At 45.2% G+C, this 21163-nt stretch overlaps 3 protein-coding genes across 3 annotated transcripts; 1 reads left to right on the top strand and 2 right to left on the bottom strand.

Annotated features, from left to right (window-relative positions):
• Positions 1 to 4346: 4346 nt before the first annotated feature.
• LOC120646068 (protein sym-1-like) lies at positions 4347 to 6649 on the bottom strand. The gene is made up of 7 exons (XM_039922775.1): positions 6327 to 6649; positions 6146 to 6233; positions 5291 to 5385; positions 5121 to 5193; positions 4895 to 4987; positions 4720 to 4806; positions 4347 to 4627 (listed from the first exon to the last, which is right to left on the bottom strand). The coding sequence occupies exons 1-7, from the start codon at positions 6590 to 6592 to the stop codon at positions 4547 to 4549; spliced, it is 783 nt and encodes a 260-aa protein (XP_039778709.1). The 5' UTR covers positions 6593 to 6649; the 3' UTR covers positions 4347 to 4546.
• Positions 6591 to 11509, top strand: LOC120646479. The gene is made up of 7 exons (XM_039923037.1): positions 6591 to 6604; positions 7678 to 7770; positions 7854 to 8069; positions 8690 to 8812; positions 9031 to 9133; positions 9293 to 10243; positions 10336 to 11509. Exons 1-6 carry the CDS (start codon positions 6591 to 6593, stop codon positions 9509 to 9511), a joined length of 768 nt encoding a protein of 255 aa, XP_039778971.1. The 3' UTR covers positions 9512 to 10243; positions 10336 to 11509.
• A 1378-nt stretch (positions 11510 to 12887) lies between these two features.
• On the bottom strand, positions 12888 to 16804 carry LOC120646066 (UDP-rhamnose/UDP-galactose transporter 6-like). The gene is made up of 6 exons (XM_039922774.1): positions 16613 to 16804; positions 15712 to 15928; positions 14806 to 14990; positions 14529 to 14729; positions 13717 to 13878; positions 12888 to 13517 (listed from the first exon to the last, which is right to left on the bottom strand). The coding sequence occupies exons 2-6, from the start codon at positions 15839 to 15841 to the stop codon at positions 13197 to 13199; spliced, it is 999 nt and encodes a 332-aa protein (XP_039778708.1). The 5' UTR covers positions 15842 to 15928; positions 16613 to 16804; the 3' UTR covers positions 12888 to 13196.
• Between the last annotated feature and the right edge of the window lie 4359 nt (positions 16805 to 21163).

The following is a 21163-nucleotide window of genomic DNA, read 5'->3' as shown; positions in this document are numbered from 1 at the left end:
CCCATATTTTCTATACTGTCGGTTCTTCCGGTGGTCATGGTTTTTCTGCAGAAAACTTCCAACGGCTATGTGACCTCCTCCACTCTATATAAGGGTAACCCCTGGCTCATTTCAGTTGCCTTTGACACCTTGAAAACCTGAGGCCACCCTTGAGAAGAAGAGAAAGAGCTTTGAGCAAAAGAGAGAAGATCTAGTGCTTAGTTTGTGCTTCAACCTTGAAGAACTCATCCTTTGCAAGTGTAGCAAGTGTGCTTGAGCTAGGGCCAACTGAGTGTAGGTCAAGTGAAGGCTTAGGAGCTTGTTACTCTTGGTGTTTGGCAGCACCTAGACGATCTTGGTGATCGAAGTGTTTCTCGCAGAGCTTGCCAAGGATTGTGGGAGCCCGGAGAAGAAGATTGTACGTGGCTTGAGCTCCACCACGCCGGGATGGTGAACGGAGACTCTTAGTGAGCGCCCAAGTCTCGGTGACATGGGAGGTGACAAGACTCTTAGTGAGTGTCACAACGTGAATTAGGGGTGTGTGCCAACACATCGACACCACGGAAAAAATCCGGTTGTCTCTTGCACTCTCTTTCATTTCAAGCACTTACTTTCATGCATTTTTTGATGTGCTTGACCTTAGAGATCATAGCTTAGCTCTACCTTGCTTAGTTTCTTATCTTTGTTAGCTTGTGTAGTTTGCTTTGTTTAGCCGGTTGGTGAATTGAGCCTTACTAGCATTGCATAGGTTAAGGTTGTTTTATCTATCTTAGAAATTTGAAAAAGGCCCAATTCACCCCCCCTCTTGGTCCATCGATCCTTACAGCAGATGAAGTCAATTCCTTATGCCTCAGCTGTCGGAAGCATAATGTATGCACAAGTTTGCACTCGCCCTGATTTGGCATTCGTGACCGGGATGCTTGGCAGATTTCAGTCAAATCCAGGACCAGAACACTGGAAATTAGCTAAAAAGACCTTTCGCTATTTGCAAGGCACTAAAGATCTCATGCTCACATATAAGAAGTCTGATAACCTTGAAGTCATAGGTTATTCAGACGCTGATTTTGCAGGATGTGTTGACACTAAGAAATTCACGTCAGGTTATATCTTCACACTCGCAGGAGGAGCTATATCATGGAAAAGCTCCAAACAAAGTGTTACTGCATCGTCGACAATGCAGGCTGAATATGTGGCATGTTATGAGGCTACCGGGCAGGCAGTATGGCTTAAGAATTTTATTCCGGGACTTAGAGTGGTTGACAGCATTTCAAAGCCACTCACATTATACTGCGATAATCAACCAGCAGTAATCTATTCGAGTAACAACAAGTCAATGAGTGGTGCCAAGCACATTGACATTAAGTACCATGTTGTGAAAGAAAGGATCCAGGATCAGACAATAAGTATTAAGTATATAAACACTAAGTCTATGTTGGCGGATCCACTCACAAAGGGCCTACCACCCAGTGTATTCAAAGATCACGTTACCGGTATGGGTTTGGTAGATAAGCCCTTGATCCTGGATTAGTTGGGACCAATGTGACATCGTCTCCCCATAATCCTAATGTGGACTTCCTCGGAGATTGTTCAGAAACCATAGTCACTTAGTTCAGTAGTACTTAATTGACTATTGTAACTTAGTGTCTTGGTGTACTGTCTGTCAAAGAGTGAGTCTGTAAATTTGTATAAGGCTGATGTAATAAAGTTTATGGAGCTCCTTTTGTCTTGATGTACTATTTTGTTAAAAAATAAACTTATAAGTTTAAGCACTTACGATCAAGGGGGAGAATGTTGGGATGATGATATGTGAGCTTAAACAGTAAGCTCATTAAATAATCTACAGTAAAGTGATAAGATGAATTAATGAAGAAGATAAGAGAACGGGATGGAAACATCCCGTTCCCGTCCTGATCAGGGGCGAAAACCGACCCAAATTGATGTCGGTCCCCCCCCGGTGTGCAACGGCTTTATATAACAAGGAAGAACCCCGTGCAAGGGACTGATCACCTCGCGTTGCCAATACCGGGGTTTCTGTGACCGGCAAAAACACACACACTAAGAACACACACACAGAGGCAAATACAAGAAACAAGATCCAAGAACAAGAAGATGGGAGGTCCTAATGACCAAGGTGAGTCATCTACGTGGTTCCTTTTGAGCTAAGATCCTTGGGATGATGATCTGTGAGCTTAAACAGTAAGCTCATTAAATAATCTACAGTAAAGTGATAAGATGAATTAATGAAGAAGATAAGAAAACGGGATGGAAACATCCCGTTCCCGTCCTGGTCAGGGGCGAAAACCGACCCAAATTGATGTCGGTTCCCCCCCGGTGTGCAACGGCTTTATATAACGGGGAAGAACCCCGTGCAAGGGACTGATCACCTCGCGTTGCCAATACCGGGGTTTCTGTGACCGGCAAAAACACACACACTAAGAACACACAAAGAGGCAAATACAAGAAACAAGATCCAAGAACAAGAAGATGGGAGGTCCTAATGATCAAGGTGAGTCATCTACGTGGTTCCTTTTGAGCTAAGATCCTAGAACGCTTAACACCGGGATGCCCTAAGCGCAGGTGCCACAAGTCCACCGTCGGCGATGCTGAAGAATAGAGGGCATGATGTGGCGACAGGCGCAGAGGGTAAAGATCTCCCGAGCTATCACAGCGGAGCTTCACCATTTGTGTTGGAAGATCCTTGATGGAGAAGCCAGCAGGGTCAAACTCAATTGAAACATTATTATCACGAGTAAGCTTTCGAACAGAGATCAAATTCTTAACAAGTGAAGGAGAAATGAGAACGTTATTTAACTGAAGAGAGGAAGAAGATGTAGGAATGGTGGCGTGAGCTGAATGAGAGACAGGCAGCTGCGCGCCGTTTCCAACAGTGATGAATGAGGAGAAAGGGAGAGGACAGGGGTGAGTAAGAATACCAGGCGAGGAGGACATGTGGGCGGAAGCACCAGTGTCGAGGAACCAGTCGCCCGCGCTCGGAGGAGTAGTGCCGACGCCGGCGGACTGCAGAGCGCTGTACAGAGCGCTTGTCAGGCGTTCGAGCTGCCCGGCGGCGCGGGAAGCTGCTGGAGTTGAGGCGGTGCAGGGAACTGGTGCTGGGCCGTCATCGCCTGTTGGGCCGGGAACGGAGGACGTGAGCCCAGGACGCCGGCACCGGGGCTCCGGAAGGGCATCGGCCACGCCTGAACAAGGCCCGTCCACGGGTTGTAGCTGGTCGGCCAGGACGGGCGCCGCTGGGGAGCGCCGCCGCCGCCGCCGCCGGTGGACGAGGACGAGGAGCCGTTGCCGGGGGAGGTGGTGCTGCCACCCTTGCCGCGCTTCTTGCCCTTGCCTTTGGAGCGAGGGTTGGCGCCGCCATCGGAGGAGCCTGACGCCGTACCGTGGCTGGCGTAGAGAGCCTGGCCGGCCTCCGTCTTGGAGTCGTGGTGAAGTTGGAGCTCTTCCAGGAGAAGTTATGAGCGGGCGCTCATGAAGGTGTGCGGCGGGTTCCGGTCGGCGATGCCAGGACGGAGATGGCGAAACTTGGAGCTGAGGCCGCGGAGCAGGTTGAGCACCTGGCTCGGTTCAGACACCGGCTGCCCGATGTCGCGCAGACCGTCGGCGAGCTGCTTCAGCCTGGAGGTGTACTGGGTGACCGTCATGTCGCCCTGTTGGATGGAGCGGAACTCTGCCTCGAGGTAGACGGCGCGTTGCATGGCGTTGTCGCGGAAGACCCCTTCGATGTCGTTCCAGACGGTGAAGGCGGAGGCGCGCGGCTTGTACACGATGTCGAAGACGTTCTTGGCGATGGAGTTGTGGAGCCAGTTGACGATGCAGTGGTCGGCCATGCGCCAGGCGGCGTCGCGTTGAGCGAGAGGGGGCGGCGCCTGGACATGGTCTTCAAGACTGAACTTGCCAAGAACAGATTCAACACAGCACCGCCATTGGCTGTAGTTGGATTCATCCATGTCCAGAAGGACCGGAACATGGGAACGAATGTTGACGGTCTGGAGAAGAGAGGCGGGAGCCGTGGGCGCCGGTTCGTCGCCGGAGCTGGACGAGGTGGCAGAGTGTGCCGGGCTGTGTGCCATGGCGGCGGTGGAGAAGGAAAGGAAATCAGAGAGATGCGGAAGTTGACTGATACCATGTAGAGAAAGATTATGGCAACCGTGATTTACATTGATCACTGAACTCTCTTTTATACATGTACATCGAGTATTGGATCACCAGGAAGCTAACTAACTCCTACACTACCGGCGGACGCGCTGCGGAGCCTGCGGAGCTGCGCGTCGTGCGCGTCGCGCTCAGACTGCGTCGTGCGCGTCGTGTGCGGAGTCCGGATAGCTGAAGACCGTTTCCAACACAACCAACCATAACAAATTGTCTTCTTATTACGTTCCTTGGTGGCATAACCAAGTCTCAAGGAGGCAGCAATGCCTACGCGATGAGCTTCATCAACCCATCACAGCACAAACAACATGCTATAAACAGAGGCACGATATAGTATACATCGTCATGCGCATCGTCAGTCAGTAAACCTACTATATATGATGTCCATTTTGCTCCAAGCCACCTATTTTGCAGTAACCTCCTTGTGAGCCTTAAATGACAAAATCACATTCCACGCAAGGGCTACGAAATTGGCAGCAAGCACCTGAGTGAGGGAAAAAAAGTTTCAGTGTCAGCAAGGCCAACACAGACAACACGCTAGTGTAACAACTTGCGGACAAGAGTATCTTAAAATACCTGAAACTTCTGGGGGACAAAGTAAAAATTCAAAAACTGAAACGGTATCCATAATTGCCAATTTGCCACCACTGATGATAACCACTCCTGTAGATGTTGGAGATGAAAATTAGATAGCAAGAAACAGGCCGGGTGCATGCATATCGTGCCAAACAGTATGGAAGGTTCACCTCACCTGCTTCAGCTTTGGCACTACAAGGGAGGGTTTTCCCTCAAAGGTGACTAGTAAGCTCATGAAAAGTCCGATGAAAATGGGAGAAAAAATGAACTGAGCAGGATGAGAAGAGATAAAAAAAAACATCAGAAGCAAATACAATAATTGTAGAAACAAAGAAACATTACATGACGACAGTATATTTTCTTGGGATTGCAAGGGTGAGAGGGGGCAAAAAAAGGCAAACCTGATCAAGTATAAGGCGAGTAATGACACCTGATGCTCCGCTGATCGTCACTAACTTACTCAAATAAAGGTACCTGCATATGAAGACTAACTATCAAACAAAACAGCAGTGCGGAGAATGCTGGCTACACTATGTACTGATAATTACTTCTGCAGCTCAGAAAAGATTACCAGACATGTAAAGTTGGCCCCATGAGTGCAATTCCCAAAAATGTGAATACAAATGTTCTCCTTAAATCGAGCTCTGGAACTTGATCAATCACAAGCTGGAACAGCAAGGAAAATAGATTTAGGACTACACATTTTGGTGTTTTAAGTAGAAAGTAATAGCAACAGTCACAAATATAGGATCAAAACACTTTGATGAGCCGTCAAGGCAAGTTTTCAACCTTAACAATTCAATACAGATGAAAACGTTAAGTATGTTTTTCAGTCCTCTGCTGACATACACTTGTTGCTGCAATCCCCTATGCCGTCAATGGATTGAACTTCTTAGGTTATTTCATTTGCTTGCTTGCTTGCTTGTTCAATTTTCATCTTTGGCATGCATTCATTAATAAGTTATTTCACAAAGTTGGTTACTGTATCAGTGTTATTACACCATAGAGTAGTACTGTAAATAGTTTGCTTGTCTAAGAATTTTGTTTTTTCAAGTTTCAAAGGTGAACCTAGTCACCTACCCCATCAAAGGCCAGCAGTGATAGTAAATACTGCAATAAACCACAATAACTTCACATAATTGAGAGAACGTCATGGTTGGGAACCAAATTTCTGTGCGATTCTATTGCCGACACCAGATTTATGGAGGATTCATACACAGATTTGCGCTCAACAAAATAAATCTGAGCACAATTAGGTTGAAGCAAGGTGTTGGGATTATGGTAGATATTTCAGTGCTTCGATTATATGAACAATTAAAATTCAAAACAAATAGTAACATAGTAGTACTAGGCTGCCTGAAAGTCAGTACGAAATCCATGGTGATGGCGCATTGCATCAGACTGAAGCCAAATGCTGCAAATGTACCTGGCAGATGAGGTCCCCGGCCAGAGTTAGGACGGCAGAAGTGACAGCCTTAGTTGCAATCGGATTCTTATCAAGAGACATCAAATACCTGTTACGATGCATAAATAAAATCTGAAGATGGGCACACTCGGATTCTCAATTGCGTGTCAGGGAGCCAGCAGATGCAGCAGAATCGATTTACCATGCCAGGAAGAATCGCCAATCCTTCGCGCCGGTAGCGCCTCCTCCACCGGTGCCTGCGGCTGGCGCTGAATTGCTGCAGCAGGAGGCGGCATGGAGCTGCTGGAGGCTCCCGGCCTTGCGCGGGTGGGTGGCGGCTGAGGCGGAGATGGTGGCCGGTCGGGGAGGAGGAAGAGCGAGCCGGCGGGAGTGGAGATGAGGCGATGTGGGCCTCGCGGAGATGGGCCGGGGCGTGAGGAGGAGCGCAAGGGCGGACGCCATGGCCATGGCAGGAAGACGGTACCTGCAGCAGCTGCCTGCTATGGTCCTATGGAGGATGGGGTTTTAGCGTTTCCTCGCTAGGTTTAAGAACTGATTTACGTTTCTCTTCCATAGAAAGCGGAAACAAGAGAAAACGTAAACTTAGAAGCTAGTGGGCTCATTTGGGCCCATTCGTTGAGGCCCATTGATGTGCGCTGATGCATAGATTAATGCTCTACCAATTGAGCTTCATCCCCAACTCTTTATTAATTTTGCACAATAAATGTTTTATATAGATGGAAGATAAATTAAAAAAAAAATTGGAGATGCGAGGAGTTGAACCCCGTACCTTTATCATGCATAGATTAACGTTCTACCAGTTGAGCTACATCCCCAAGTTTTTATTGGTTTTGCAGAATAAATACTTTTATATCTTTTTCTATAGATGAAGATAAATACAAAAATATTTTATTGGAGATGCGAGGAGTTGAACCGCACCTTTATCATGCATAGATTAACACTCTACCAGTTATAAGCTACACCCCCAACTTTTTATTAGTTTTACACAATAAATATTTTTATATCTTTTATATAGATGAAAGATAAATTAAACAAAAACAATTGTTTTCGGAGATGCGAGGAGTTGAACCCCGTACCTTTATCATGCATAGATTAACGGTCTACCAGTTGAGCTACATCCCCCAATTTTTATTGGTTTTGCAGAATAAATACTTTTATATCTTTTTTTTTTATAGATGGAAGATAAATAACAAAATTATTTATTTTTGGAGATGCGAGGAGTCGAACCCCGAACCTTTATCATGCATAGATTAACACTCTACCAATTGAGCTACATCCCCAACTTTTATTTGTTTATATAGCATAAAGAATTTTGATATCTCTTTTGGGGGTCGACCCCTGTAATTTTATTTTGCATAGATCAACATCTACATGTCGATCTGATTATAGCGTCAGATGTTGAGGCGTAGTAGATTCATTGATTGATTTAACCAATAATAATAATATAATCAAGATTCAAGAGTTATATGCAAAAAAAAAGGCGTACACGGGCTAAACTACCCTCCTTGATTTATGGAAACCGTATGTATCAGGAAAGAGAGAGGCTCTCGATCAGAGAGCCTTGTGCACGGTGTTGACGTGCAGTACGGGCAACAGGCCAACAGCCAACGGACAGGCCGGGAACAGTACGTTCTCTCGAGATTTCAGGCGAATTGCCTCTGATCGGAGATTTCAGTACGTACTGGGCTCCGGGAACAGCCTGTTTCAGCCAACAGAATAATTGCCTCTGGGCTCCGACGGGCCTCAGATTTTGCAGCGCTCGCCTACATTTTAGTGGGCCGGTTCAGGTCCCTCACCCGCACGCCGCAAGGCGCGCCGCCGTCCCTCCCGCTCGCCGCCCGTGCAGCTGGCCGCCGTCTGCCCCTCCCGGCCCCCGCCCGCCGCCCGCGCAGGTGGACGCCGCCTCCACTCCAACGACCAAGGGGTACGGTCCTCGCCAAGCCCGCTCCCACATGGCTCAAGGCCATGGAAGAGTCGGTCCTCTCCTACCCCACCCCCACGTCGCCATATCCTTCTAGCTGTGTCTGTGCATCTACGCCTGCATTTCTCTGTTCATCCACCCTTCTAGCGGCGATTGGTTGCCAGATCCACGCGTAAACTGCGCTGCGCGTAGCTGGTTATGTCCACGAAACTCTACGGGCCATTATATACGGTTCATTTGGTTGCTCATCCAAGGATCTGTGAACTGAAATGTTGTAAAATGGCATGATTCTGTGCTGAAACACGGTGGATTTATAATTTCTTTCTCATCAATAAATCACCCTGAACGACATGGTCCTGCTTATAGCTGTGATTTGTGTAGTTCATGTTGCTATATTATCATTTCTGCTGTCATAAATCGTTTGCATCATTTTTTTACGCGGTTCAGTTGTGCTACACTGTGAGGCTAGAGGTTTGTAAACTGAAGATGCAGTGAATCTGCATGCTTTGCAGTTATTTTCTCAAACTGTTATTTTACTTTTCTGTTACTGTGTTACAGTCTTGCCTTTCCTTTTCTCGTCATATTGCTTGCTGGTCAGTTGAAACATGAGACTTGTTGATCAGGGCACCTCCAGTGGCATTTCCTCGTGTGGATGGAAAGATCAAGAAGATTGAGTTGCCAGAGGATGTGTACGTTAACAAGTTCTTCAAAAAGCATCCAGATTCGCTCTACCATGATGCAATCAAGTAAGTTCCTTATCGTGTGCTTTGTGTTTACCTTATAAAATTTACCACTTCAGCAGTGTACAGTTGAAATAGTATACATGTATTTAAGACTCCAAATTTTTTAAGGGAAGCGCGAATGTTCTATTGTTTATCTATTTCCTTTGCACATACAAGTGGTGCTCTTATCTAAATTTGTTTAATACTGACCACAAATTTTGATACATGTCCCATCGTTTCAGGATAAGCGGATTTGATCCGCCACCAGCACGAGTTTTCGCTTGGCGTGTCTTGGAGTTGAAAGAGCAAGGAGTCAGCGAAGATTATGCAATGGCTGTGGCAGATGTAATCATCCTATTCTGAAGATGTCCTTTTGTTAATTTTACCAAATACCCTTAACACAGAATCCTATTCTGAGCCCACTCTGTTTAAATTTGCAAGTTATAGAACTGTACATGTTTAAACAGTGTCAGTTTTATTTGATGACTATCATCCTTTTTCCAGTTTGAGTATCGTAAAGAAAAGAAAGCAAAGAAGAAAGCATACAAGGAATTGAAAGAAATCGCTCGCAGTGAAGGGAAGGAACCGCCGCCAAACCCATACCCAAGTGTCATCAAAGAAATACAAGCAGAGGAAAAGAAGTATGTTATGGACCGTTTCTATAACCCAAAGGTAATTGAGATTGCAAATAAGATGAAAGAGGAGAGAGATATGTTGCTTTGAGATAGAGCGGCATCAGGTCAGTGGTAGTAGCAGGTTTTTGTTGGACTGACCGACTTGGTACTATTGTTTGACATCAGCCAACTGTTATCATAAAAAAATAATGGATGCATACATGGCATTGATATGGCAAACAAGAAACTCATTTGGTCTTGTACATTTTCCTTCTTTTGATGGTAGTAGCTGAGCTCAAAACAAATCTTACCAGCTTGATGCTATATGGATGGTTGTGCTCTATTATGCACACTCGGGTTGCAGGCGGGGAGGGTTCATAAACGAACCCGCCTAGCCGCCCCGCAAAATCAACTCTCGTGGCCCATGCGGCCCAGCTGCAATGCTTTTGCGGGTCGCTGTTATCCTGCCTACCAAGCCCAGTGGATAGAGGACCGACCCACGAGAACCCACGAGAAACCCGCAAGAAACCTATTGGTGCTCAGCCGCCGCCGCCGCCGCCGCCAACCTCCGCCTGCATCTCCTTCTTGCGCGGTGTACGGCGAAGGGAACAAACACTACTATTGTCGCCCTTCGTCCACCTCCTCACATCGCCTCTGTCTGCCAGACCTCATGCTCTGCCGCGACGGCGGCCGCCGCCGCTGCCGTCATGCCGTCAACGGAGGAGAGGATTAGCGCAGCACAAATGCACAATACCTTCACCGCTGAGCGCCTTGCGCTGTGCTTTCCGGCCGTTGTCCTCGTTTGCTGCTCCGGGACTGGCCCGCGCTCAGGACTCTCCTGGTATGCAGACTCCTCTTCATGTCTGTGATTGGTTCCTTGCAAAATTAGGATCTCTGGGTTCGCCTTTGCGTTTACTTTTGATCTGCGCGCAGGTCATCTCAGGAATCAGAGCACAATATCCTGATTTGTTTACCCTCTCCACGCAAGTTGCCTTGCCTTTCGTTGTATACTTGTATGCATGTGCAGGGCATACCTGGGAAGTAACGCCTTCAATTTTGCATCATGGCTAATTGATCCATAGTGGTAATTTTAGCAGCACAATCTCACGGGTGTTTCCGATTATTTGGATTTTAGCAAAATCTGAATCTGAAAATGCATGCTTGTAGACTAGTAATGTCGTGGATTTTGGAAAAATATTTATGACTACTTGGACTTAAATTTCCTTAGAATTCCACCGGTTACAAACGATTCCTTTGTCTAGCCTTATGATATCTTAAAGTAGTACAAACATGATGGTCTGGACTTCTTTTTTTGTGAAATGGTCTCGACTTCCTTGTTAAAGAGTTGACATGACATGGTTCAGCTAGTGTTATATGCCACGGTTAGGTGCTAGAGGCAATTTCTGATAATTGCTTAAATTTTCAATTGTTCATGTTTCTCCATATGTGCTAGAGGCAATTTCTGGTAGTTGCTTAAATTTTCAATTGTTCATGTTTCTCCGTATGTAGCAGCAACCAGAGGTTATACGCCATGCCTACTTCAATATTGCAAAACATGATAAGAATCGCCATTAGTGCCATCATGGCTCATGAAGTGCAATACTAATAATGCAAACTTGTTATGCATAAGATGATATTAGCGATGACGAGGATCAGTTAGAATAAAAGCTGACAGGTATTTTCTTCTTGAATCTGTTATGCAGTAGAGTTGCTTCTATGCTATCCTGTTTTGAATCTGAGAGAAATCTTGTAGCTGTTTTGAAGGAAGGGTCTGCTTGAAGGAAGAAGAAGCTTTGCAGCTACTCCCCCTTTTTTTAACTTAAAAGTCCTGGTGAGTTATGGTGTTCCCTTGCTGAAAGAAGCTAATGAGATGTGGTTCACCTCAATGTAATCTATCCTTAGTAGTTGGTTTAATTCAATCAGATTGAACTATACGCTGATTCTAAATTTTAATGTCTTTTCAAATCATTAAAAACTATGAGCTGCATATAATGTTTGTTCTTACCATTATTGTTCTGAAATTAGAGTTCTCAATGATGAATAACTATATTTAGACTCAAATGATAGTAGACACTACAGTTTCTTTGCTCCTGCAGCTAAGATTTCACATTGGAGTACTATTGATCTGATCAAGATTTTTTATTTTAATTTTATTGTACTCCTATATTCGAAGAAAGGGTGTGCTTGAACGAAGAAGACGCTTTGCAGCTACTCCCTTGTTTTTAACTTAAAAGCCTTTGTGAGATACCAAGTTGCCTTGCAGAAAAAAGCTAATGAGATAATATTTTGAGTTGTTAATTTAGTTCAATCGAATAGAATAATTTAAGGTTTTTTAATGTTAATTCCTTTTAGATCTACTGTTTATTCTAGATATATTTTTTTTCATTTTAGCAGCAATGCTCAGCTATCTGTATTAGCGGCCGGTGAGCAAATGGATAAGCGGTCGACGAGCAAGCCAGCTTTGGCTGCTTTGCTTTGCATGCGGGTCATGCGGGTTCGTGTGTTCTGTCGCTATGTCCACGAAATAAGTATCAGCGGCGTGGATTGATTAGTGGGCAGCCGCAAACCCGCAAATTAGTTTGGCGGCAAAGCTTTGTGGGTTTGCGGTCAGCTGCAATCCGTCCCGCCTGCATTCTGAATGCACACACATGACTGCATGCGAAGCTGTTGATGTTGTGGAGACTTAATTTAAAGGACTTTTTTGCCGTGGTTTGCATGGGTTTTCACGAAGGTTGTAGTTTCCACCGGATATGTTCCCTACAACAAAAGTTCTAATTCTAATAAATGACATCTGTTGCTACATGAAAATTTATCAGAAAACTGATACATTGAGATGCATCGGCGCTTCCTTCAGAATGTTTTTCCCCTTATGTTGATCACGCAGTTTCCATATATCCCCGTGATGAACATTTTAGTAATCTGAGCGCTCATTCAGTTGGTGCTCCCTCCTCGTCACTCTGATGGGATGGGAGGTTGAAGGAACCAATATCTTTATATGCTCTGTTGAGATCTGGCGTTCTGAGGGATGATCAAATTGTTGATTGCTCATACTTAACATTTTATACATTTTGTGTTTGTTTCTGTAACATTTCTTAACCTTTTTTCTTTCTTTCTCTTTTTGTGTTTTTGTTTTTGTTGTTTAAGTAAGTCTATTGGTGCTTATTGTTGTAAAAACTTCATGCTATGCCTAAAATATGATATATTTTGGCAGTATGATGTGTGTGCCATGAGCCAACAGACTCGGATAGTGCACAGAGACCTATCTGTAATTGAGCAATTTTCGTTCCAAATTAAAAGAACCGCCAGTCCGCTTGGTTGTATACTGGAGGCAGCGCATCATCGTTTTGACTGGGCTTTGGCAGAGCGTCACGCTCAGCTACTCAGCCGCATCAATTTGTAATAGAGGTCAGACAGTGGCTGCTGATTTGCATTTCATCAGTTGAATAAATTGTCAACCAAAACATACGAAAGATACAATGCTCGCATTGTGCAAGCCAGCCACAAGTGCTCATCGCAAATTCACACGAAATACTGAAGGCAATGTTTTGCAAACAACTACACTATATTTGGTGTAACTGTCATCCCCCTCCCTACAAATTGAATCGGAAAGCCAAAAATGTTGTCATAATATACCTGTCACTATAACAATGGATGTATACCCGTATACCTGTAACTAACAATGCTGAGTTTCTACTAGAATCAGGAAGAGTTCATCTTCTGTAGCTTCCCTCACCAGAAATTTAACCTCACAGCACAGGGCTATTTCTCATCTCAACTTCAGTGAGATAGCAGGACTATTCCTCTGAATCATCCTTTTCTTCTGAACTTCCCTTGAGACTTGCGGACCTCACCGGCAGGACACTGCGCCGCTCTTTGCCACCAGGCTTTGCTGACGCATTCCCATACCAGATCATTCCAAGAACAGCGAGGACCATCCCGACGACTACCTGAAGATTCACGCCCTCCTTGCCAAAGAAGAGAAACCCAAGGGACAAAACAAGCACGGTCTTCATGTGGCCCAGGACTTGGAAGGATACAGCAGAAAACCACCCAATGCAGATGAATTGGCTCAGATTAACGCCAATGGCAATGAAGCACGAGAGTGTTAGGAAAAACTGCATAGTCAGGCAAACGTATGGTAAGGATAACAGTCAAATAAAAACTTCTGATCAAGCAAAAAGATGACAGTTGAAGGAAGCTGTAGTTGCTAGAAGTTAGCATTAGTAGATTGTGGAATTCCAGCCACAAGAACTAATTACATCGAACTAGTGTGAAAGCATGTAGTAAGAAACATTTTTATGAGACTGCCTTTACCAGAGAAAGAGATGAGAAATTGAAGTGATCCACCCTTTTGCTTGTTAACAAGTAATCCACAAATGGTCCCACTAACAGGAGGGACCCTGCTTGGGCTGGAGCAGTGTGGCCCAGGAGGTTGAATGAGTTCAGAGAATGCTTCCGTTGGAGAAAATGAACATACTGCAAATCGAGCAGAAATTACAAATGAATCAAAATGGTGCCTCTTTTAATTGGGTACATGATAGGAATAGTAATAGAATACCAAAGTTGTGAAATTAAATGAAATCATGCTATCACATTTCGGAAATGGATTATAACTTGTGTAATGATAAGCAGTATTATCATGAGAACATGGTATCAATTCTAACAGTTCAAACATGGAAAATACCAATACTGGCATGGTGGGAATCCTAATGTATAGAACACGCCACAGGGTGCCCAGGACACATGGGGAGCCGACCTTCGGGGCCTTTCCTCGACCGGGCCAGGAAGAATTTCTTCTTAGTGCAAAGCTATGGGGGCAGTCTTTCCCCCAACAGTCGAGTTCTTTTATATTGCAATGTATAGAAGAAAAGTTGGAGCATTATCAGAAACTGCTAATCATTCACACCTTTGCAAAATTAAAGAGCATCATGTCACTAGAGTGGCATATTTTAATACTTATGTCTTTTGAAAAGATTCATAGTGTGCCAACAAACTTCGCAGCTAAAGTGCAACCAAAACCAAACAATCAGTTATAGCAAGCAATCTTACTGGTGAGCTGACATACAAGAAATCAGCATGTGAAGGTGATCAAACTTACATATTGTCATGCTAAAAAAAAAACTTACATATTGTTGCAAGGCTGTGCTCCAAACAGCTATAACAGCCGCAATTAGACCTCTTGCATTCACACTGACATCAGTAACCGTGCAGACTGCAACTCCTATAAGCACAACCATTATGCTCAGCTTTGTGTCCCGGGAATAATGTACATGATCAAAGACAATCTCCAGAAGACATGAAGCAGGTATCATGCACAGCTTTGCTATCTGAACAAGGAAAAGAATGAAATCAGTTGCAACAAATTTAAAGCCACAAAGTTTAGCTACTTTAAAATCTACTAACCTGATAAAAGCCCACAGAGTTCCACATCAAGCTCACGTTCATCCCAACAATTGACAAGTTTGAAAATATCACAAATTTAATCAGATCCGCTAGCGGTAACTGGGAAGGCTGGCTCAGGCCTAACCACCGAAATATGACTGTCATCAAGGTGGTAGTGACAAAATGAAGCCCAGTTAATGTTGTGGCTGCAAAAAATAAAAAGATTGTAATTACTGAGATGGCAGGAGAAATCTCAGAATTCCTATGTACAGTTTGTTGAGAAGGTACAGAAATATGGTAGAACATGCAACCACCTAACTTTCAGTAGGAAATTACATAATGTTAGCATATTCCTATTACTTCAGTCAAGGCCGTTAAAGCTCAACAGACACATTACCAATTACACCAAGGAAGTCTAGAAGAGTGCTGGTTTCAGGTTCAGCAGAAGCGCCCAATAGTCAGGGCACTTTATAGAACTATTCTTCAATAGTTAAGAAGCAAGTGAGGTGAAAGCATTGTCATTTGCAACCAAGATTTTGCAGAAGAGTATGCATCATTCAAATTGAAGTCTGATAAAATTTAGGTAGGAAACTTTCAGTGGTACAGTTAAAACTACTAAAAAGAATTTTATAAGATGCTTTCCAGTTTTCCAAATGTGCAATGCCTAATGAAAACGTATGAAGTCCACATTAGTAAACAAATACCATTACTTTGTTCAGGAAAAAGAATTATCAGGACAATACTCGTTTGTATTCAAAATATAAAATATGCATACAGCATTCAGTTTGAAGTCTTATAAACACATAACAAAATGTGGCAACACAAGATTATACCACTCACTAGGCACAGATACAAGGACTAGAGACCGAAGATGATAGTCTGATATTAAAAATAAATGCTCAGTTAAGCACGGAGCTACAGACATACCAAAACTGAATCCATACGTAGCCATTAAAGCTTTGTTGACCATGATGATTCCAACAGATGTAGTAACATTGAGACTCCATGCTGCAAAGTCGAGGACAGCCTTCTTGTCGGATTTCTTCACGGAAGTCATCTCCACTTTCACGAATTCAATTCAATGTTAGCTGAATTACAGTCTCCAAGAGACCGACACCATCAGATCCAGGAATACAAGTTTGAACTGCACAAGGCGAAGTGATTAATCAGAAGAGCAGTTCACCCAGTAAGCATAAATGTATGTATGCATATAGAGCATAAAGCAATACAGTTTGTACAAGTTGGAAGTGGTGCAGGTTATGCCTGGGCCTGAGATTTCCGGCAAAGTGCAAGTGATTGCACAAGGATTTAAAAAAGACGATGCAAATGGTTCTCTATAGTTTTCACTGGCAACGTTGGTTCACGATACAGGTAAACAATTGTCCGAGTTGTGTCAGGTGCGCATTCTCTGCATTCAGGTGTGTATTCTCTGCATCACAAGAAGTATGGAGCACGACTACACTAGCAAGCAACACTCCATCAGGTAGAATCAGCCGGTGGTGGCGTGGTGCCGTACTGCACTGACGTGCCGGCCCGACAAGAGCGCACTTGCGATTTACCGCGAGCCTTGTCGCTCGCCGCAGCTTGCTAGTATAGTACCTCCGTCCGTCCGACTGTAGCTCGTCCTCCCCACTCCATTGCCGCAGCAGCACCTAGGATTCAGAGATGAATCGCTGCTACGGGCGCGCCGCGCGGACGGCGGAGGCCGGCGGGGCACACGCGAGAGAGAGAGAGGTGGGGGCTTGCTCGCTCACCCAGAAACGATCCGGGAAAGGGGAAAGAAGAGCAGAGGAGGGAATCGCAAAGGGGAGGGCAGGGGAGGGGTTACCTGCGATGGAGGACCTCTCGATTGCTCGGAAGCAATGTATCCCTGCCTCCTCCGACGTGGTGTTTTGATCTGGGAGATTTGGGTGGGCGCCGCGCCGGAGGGTGTTGGTCTGCTGCCGGCTGCCGCCTGCCGCCTCGTCTCGTCAGAGGAGCGCGGTGTGGTGTGCGTGGAGCTCGTTTCCGTTTCCCCCTTTTGATCTCCCCTTTTCGCCCTTCCGGTTTACAGTTATTTGTTGCCACTCCCAGATCTCTGCCCAGGTACCGGACGGAACTCTATATTTATATGCAGACAAGTCACCCCACTTTGCTTTATTTCATTTCTTTTCCCTTTTCTATTCGATTCAAACTGACGAATCCCTCGGTTAATTCGCCATGATTTCGTTCTGAAGGAAAGTGACAGGAAAAAAAAATGCCGCCGTATTTGTCGATCCAAATGGCAAGTCCTAGAAATGCCATGTTTTGCTATTTTCAAAAAGAAAGTTCTCAATCCATATTAGTATTAACAATTAGTACCCGCAAAAAAAGTATTGACAATTAGGTTGCCTAATCTTTAGTGTACTTGTCTCCTAAAAAGTACAATGTACACCCAAATAAAATTCAGTTCAAATAGTAGAGTACATCCTAAGAATCAACTCTCATGGTATCGTGGGGCCTACATCCTAAAAATCAACTGTAGTGCATTAAAATTATAGGAGAGAAAATGACAAAAAGATCATTATATATACATTCATTCATTCCACGGGATCAGCCTATCAAGGAATGCCACTGAACTGGAAATGGGAAATGCACTGTACGTGATGCCTGGTTGCAGGTTGCTAGCTGTACATGCAATCCGGATGAAAATTTAGAGCACACGTCAAAAGTAGCTAGATGCCAGCCCATATTCACATGGCCCTCCTACCAATAATGCATGATCTTGATGCAACTTTTTTCGGATCACAAACTAAGCTACGCCATCTCAACCAATTAAACACGACGTGCAAGCTTCGTTATTAAGACGACTGATGATCAAGATCGCAGCATTGCACTCTCTATTATACTATATTATATGCATCGAGAGAAACGAAGATGTGGCTTGTCTTCTGTCCAAAGGTGTGAAGTACTAGTATACACTTGCCCCCATGTATGTTACGCACTACAGCCACTACTGTAGTAATTTTTTTTCTTTTATTTGAAAAAAAAAGGACTAGTAGTGACAGTGGTAAAAACTAAAAAGCTTGCATTTGACTGTACTTTTGGCTCAAAAGGAGCTAGCAAGTTCACCAACTTTAATTATGGATACATACATTCTAAAAGATTAATCCCAGCCTGCTGTGTGAGATAATTAAGCAAATCAAGGGTTCGATCTAGCATGTCGATGAAGCAACAACACACGACTCTAAACATCAACTATATTTCTTACTTAATCCATGCACCCATATAATAAAAGTTTAGAGAGTAATTGATTTTGTTGCTTATACTTGTTGAGAAGCCTTTAAAGGTAATTCCTCCACATTTTTAGCTAGCTTGCGACGACCTTCTACGACGTTGCGTCTGAGTTCTTGTGGAATTAATTAGATTAGATTAGACAGCTGAATTGCTAGGTAGCTCCTGATATTGACCTGTCGTCTAATTAAATTAGCCCTAACACCGTGCATGCGTTGATGCTTACACTTTATGATCACCAGAGAATCTTATTGGACTCTTCACTATTTTTTATATTTTTTTTCTGAAAAAATAATAATTATTAGAAGAACTAGTTATTATAATTCTTATTTTTAGTTTGTCGGTGCAGGTACGTATCTTGAGTTGACCTGTGCTTGCTTACAAGCTAGCTAGTCCTGGGAAAACAAAAACGGAACGGCACATGAGACCTTCCCCATCTGCAGTAGAGTGAAGCATCAACCTTTTTTTTTTATTTGAGAGGAAGCATCAAGCATATGAACTGGTGTTCTTTCATCATCACTGTAATAATGTACTTCTTCAGGCAGCCCTGCTGGAACTGGAAATGTATGCGGCCCATTCCAAGGACACACACGTGATGCATGGAGAGTAGCAGCCCAGTAACACAAATGAGCCGCGCTGCTGGCTGCGCTCCCCAAGCAGCCCAGCTCAAACCCAAATGAGCCCACGTCACCTAAATTTATTAGATAGAAGGGAAGTGCCAATTTTAGATAAAGAAATGTTATCTACGCTACGAAGATGAAGAACTGACCAGCTACAGCAGAAAACTGACTTCAACGTTGCTTGCTTGCTTTCTTTCACATAAATAAAGGTTACGGTAAATCTCAGAAATACAGAAGCCTCTCATCAACAGCATCACATTAGCTAACTTACGTATGTGAAATGCGCACAAGAATAAAGCAACTTGAAATTTTCCTCTCATCAACAGCATCACATCTCACTTGGATTATCTTAAGGTACTGCCAGCTAATAAGCTGATATCCCTCCATCGGTCAGAGATCGATCGACTTCCCTTTTGTCATCTATATATATGTTTCTTTAATCAACGAAATTAGAATAGAAGAAAGTTTTTTAAGAGTGGATACAAACCAGTGCACGGAATTCAATTGCAGATGGATTCATCAGTTGCATAGATGGGTGAAGCAGAACAAGCTGGCCTTCTGCGTCGAGAGTTCATGGCAGAACCTTCGATGCAGAGTTCCCTTAGCTTTCCATCGGCGAAATGGTTAATCCCAAGTCTGTAAGGCAGGTCGGATTTCTTGTTTTCCTCGACTCTCAGCACAGTGTCCTTGAAGTAGCTGAAGCGGCGAGCCATCTCCTCACGGTCACGCTCCTGGTTAAAAAACTTGCACCGGCGCTCGTACAGGTCCCATTTGTTTGGTTGTTTGGTTCCAGAGACTTTTTTTTAAGTCCCTGGAACTTTTTAGTATTTAGAAGTATTAAACAAATATTAATTATAAAACTAACTGCAGAACCCTGGGGCTAAACTGCGAGACGAATCTAATGAGGTATCTTAATCTATGATTAGCGAATGGTTACTGTAGCATCACTGTAGCAGATTATGAATTAATTAGGCTCATTAGATTCGTCTCGCGAAAAAGCACTCAGCTGTCAAAAAACATTTATAAACAGATTTTATTTAATACTATAAAATAGTAAGATTTTTTTTGATGTGATAGGGACTTTTGAAAAAAGTCCTGGAGCCAAACAACACCTTCAAGATCCTTGTCATTTGCCTCGAATTGCGTACAATCTATAGAGATAAAAATGATGAATAAAACGATGCATATATACTACATTAATTTAATTTAGGCTAGACCAACATCAACATGATACCTGTTGGTAGGACGAAGTAGCTAGGGTGACCCGCCGTGAGAGAGTCTGCTCCTGCTCCGATGAAAGCTGCCATCAGATGACGACGCGGCACTAGTCCGGGTGGCCGCCGCTGCAGCAACGAGCAGATCTGAGGCCGCCGCGCGCACCGCCTGAACCAGAGCGGGCCTCCGCTTCCTCCTCCGCCGCCGCCGCCACCCGCGTGACCGCCGCAAGGTGATATGTAGCCCACGCAGCTGAGCTGGAGACGCGAGCAGCCGCCCGGAGGATCAGGCACGCCATCGACGGCATGATGACGATCGAGAGGATGCGGATGGCGTCGCCTCGCCTCGCCGGTGATTCCGGCCGGCCGGTTGGGTTAGGGTTTTCTCCCTCCGCATCCCCAGATAGTAATAGTAATCGCTCGCGGACGATTCTGGCCGTCTGCGCTTGCATCGTCGCCGTCCGCTGCCCTGCCGCATCCTCACCATTCTGACGTAGCTGATGACTTGACTCGTATATATCATGCTCATGGTATTCGACTTTCTGGTAAAATGAACTGTGCAACTCATATCTATCTACTCCAAAAAAGACTGGAAGAGCGACCGTACGTCGATGTTTCCGCGCGCCCCGCTTCGGCCTGCCGCCTGCGAACCGAACATCTGCCTCGCGTAGGCGTAGGCCTGCCTTCGCACGTCGTCCGATTCGACGCCGAGCCGCCCGCGCGCCCCAACTCGCCCGCCCTCGCGATTCGTCCGACTCGCACGCCCTCGCACGACGTCCTCAGTCCCCAAAAAAATAGATGGTCGATTCGACGCCCTCGCCAGAAATCACGACGCGGGACGCCGGGGATTGTTGCCGTCGCCGTGATTGCAAATTGGGGTTGTCGCATCTTGCTGCAGCGATGCCCAGTCGCCCAGGCCTGGATCGACCCCCTGTCGCCGTTCGGAAGCCGACCTGCGGCCACGCCCCAGGGATCGCCGCTCTCGCCGATTGGTGGCGCCCGCCGGTGCTCGGCTCTGCGTTCCCATCGCGTCCTCACTCACATGAACACGCCTGTCAATCACGCTGCCTCCTGATCCAGCTACCGCCAATCATCGCTCCATTGCCGGAAAAGGGGCGACGCCGGTCCTGGTTACCCTTCCCCGTCGCCCTGCTGCCTATGCAGCCCTATAGAAGCACTTCCTGCGCACCCAGGTCTGCTCGGCAATGAACCAGACCGCAGCCGCCTCCTCCGGTGCCCTGTAGAAGCGCTCCCTGCCCCCAGGTCTGCTCGGCAAGGAACCAGACCGCCGCC

This window comes from Panicum virgatum, chromosome 8K (assembly GCF_016808335.1).
Source record: "Panicum virgatum strain AP13 chromosome 8K, P.virgatum_v5, whole genome shotgun sequence".
Lineage (NCBI taxonomy): Eukaryota > Viridiplantae > Streptophyta > Magnoliopsida > Poales > Poaceae > Panicum > Panicum virgatum.
The sequence above is the reverse complement of the archived record's forward strand: the minus strand, read 5'-3'. Positions and strand labels throughout refer to the sequence as shown.

What these genes read in the sequence shown, in the direction of transcription:
- LOC120646479 (XM_039923037.1), top strand. An exon ending in CAACGGACAGGCCGGGAACA is followed by an intron (nt 7,771 to 7,853) that starts GTACGTTCTCTC and finishes AGCCTGTTTCAG; the next exon opens with CCAACAGAATAATTGCCTCT. An exon ending in TCCACTCCAACGACCAAGGG is followed by an intron (nt 8,070 to 8,689) that starts GTACGGTCCTCG and finishes CTTGTTGATCAG; the next exon opens with GGCACCTCCAGTGGCATTTC.
- LOC120646068 (XM_039922775.1), bottom strand. Translation starts at nt 6,592, where the DNA reads ATGGCCATGGCGTCCGCCCTTGCGCTCCTCCTCACGCCCCGGCCCATC. An exon ending in GGGCCAACTTTACATGTCTG is followed by an intron (nt 5,194 to 5,290) that starts GTAATCTTTTCT and finishes CTTCATATGCAG; the next exon opens with GTACCTTTATTTGAGTAAGT. An exon ending in TTGTCCCCCAGAAGTTTCAG is followed by an intron (nt 4,628 to 4,719) that starts GTATTTTAAGAT and finishes TCCCTCACTCAG; the next exon opens with GTGCTTGCTGCCAATTTCGT.
- LOC120646066 (XM_039922774.1), bottom strand. Translation starts at nt 15,841, where the DNA reads ATGACTTCCGTGAAGAAATCCGACAAGAAGGCTGTCCTCGACTTTGCA. An exon ending in TACGTATGGATTCAGTTTTG is followed by an intron (nt 14,991 to 15,711) that starts GTATGTCTGTAG and finishes TATTTTTTGCAG; the next exon opens with CCACAACATTAACTGGGCTT. An exon ending in ATTTCTCATCTCTTTCTCTG is followed by an intron (nt 13,518 to 13,716) that starts GTAAAGGCAGTC and finishes CTGACTATGCAG; the next exon opens with TTTTTCCTAACACTCTCGTG.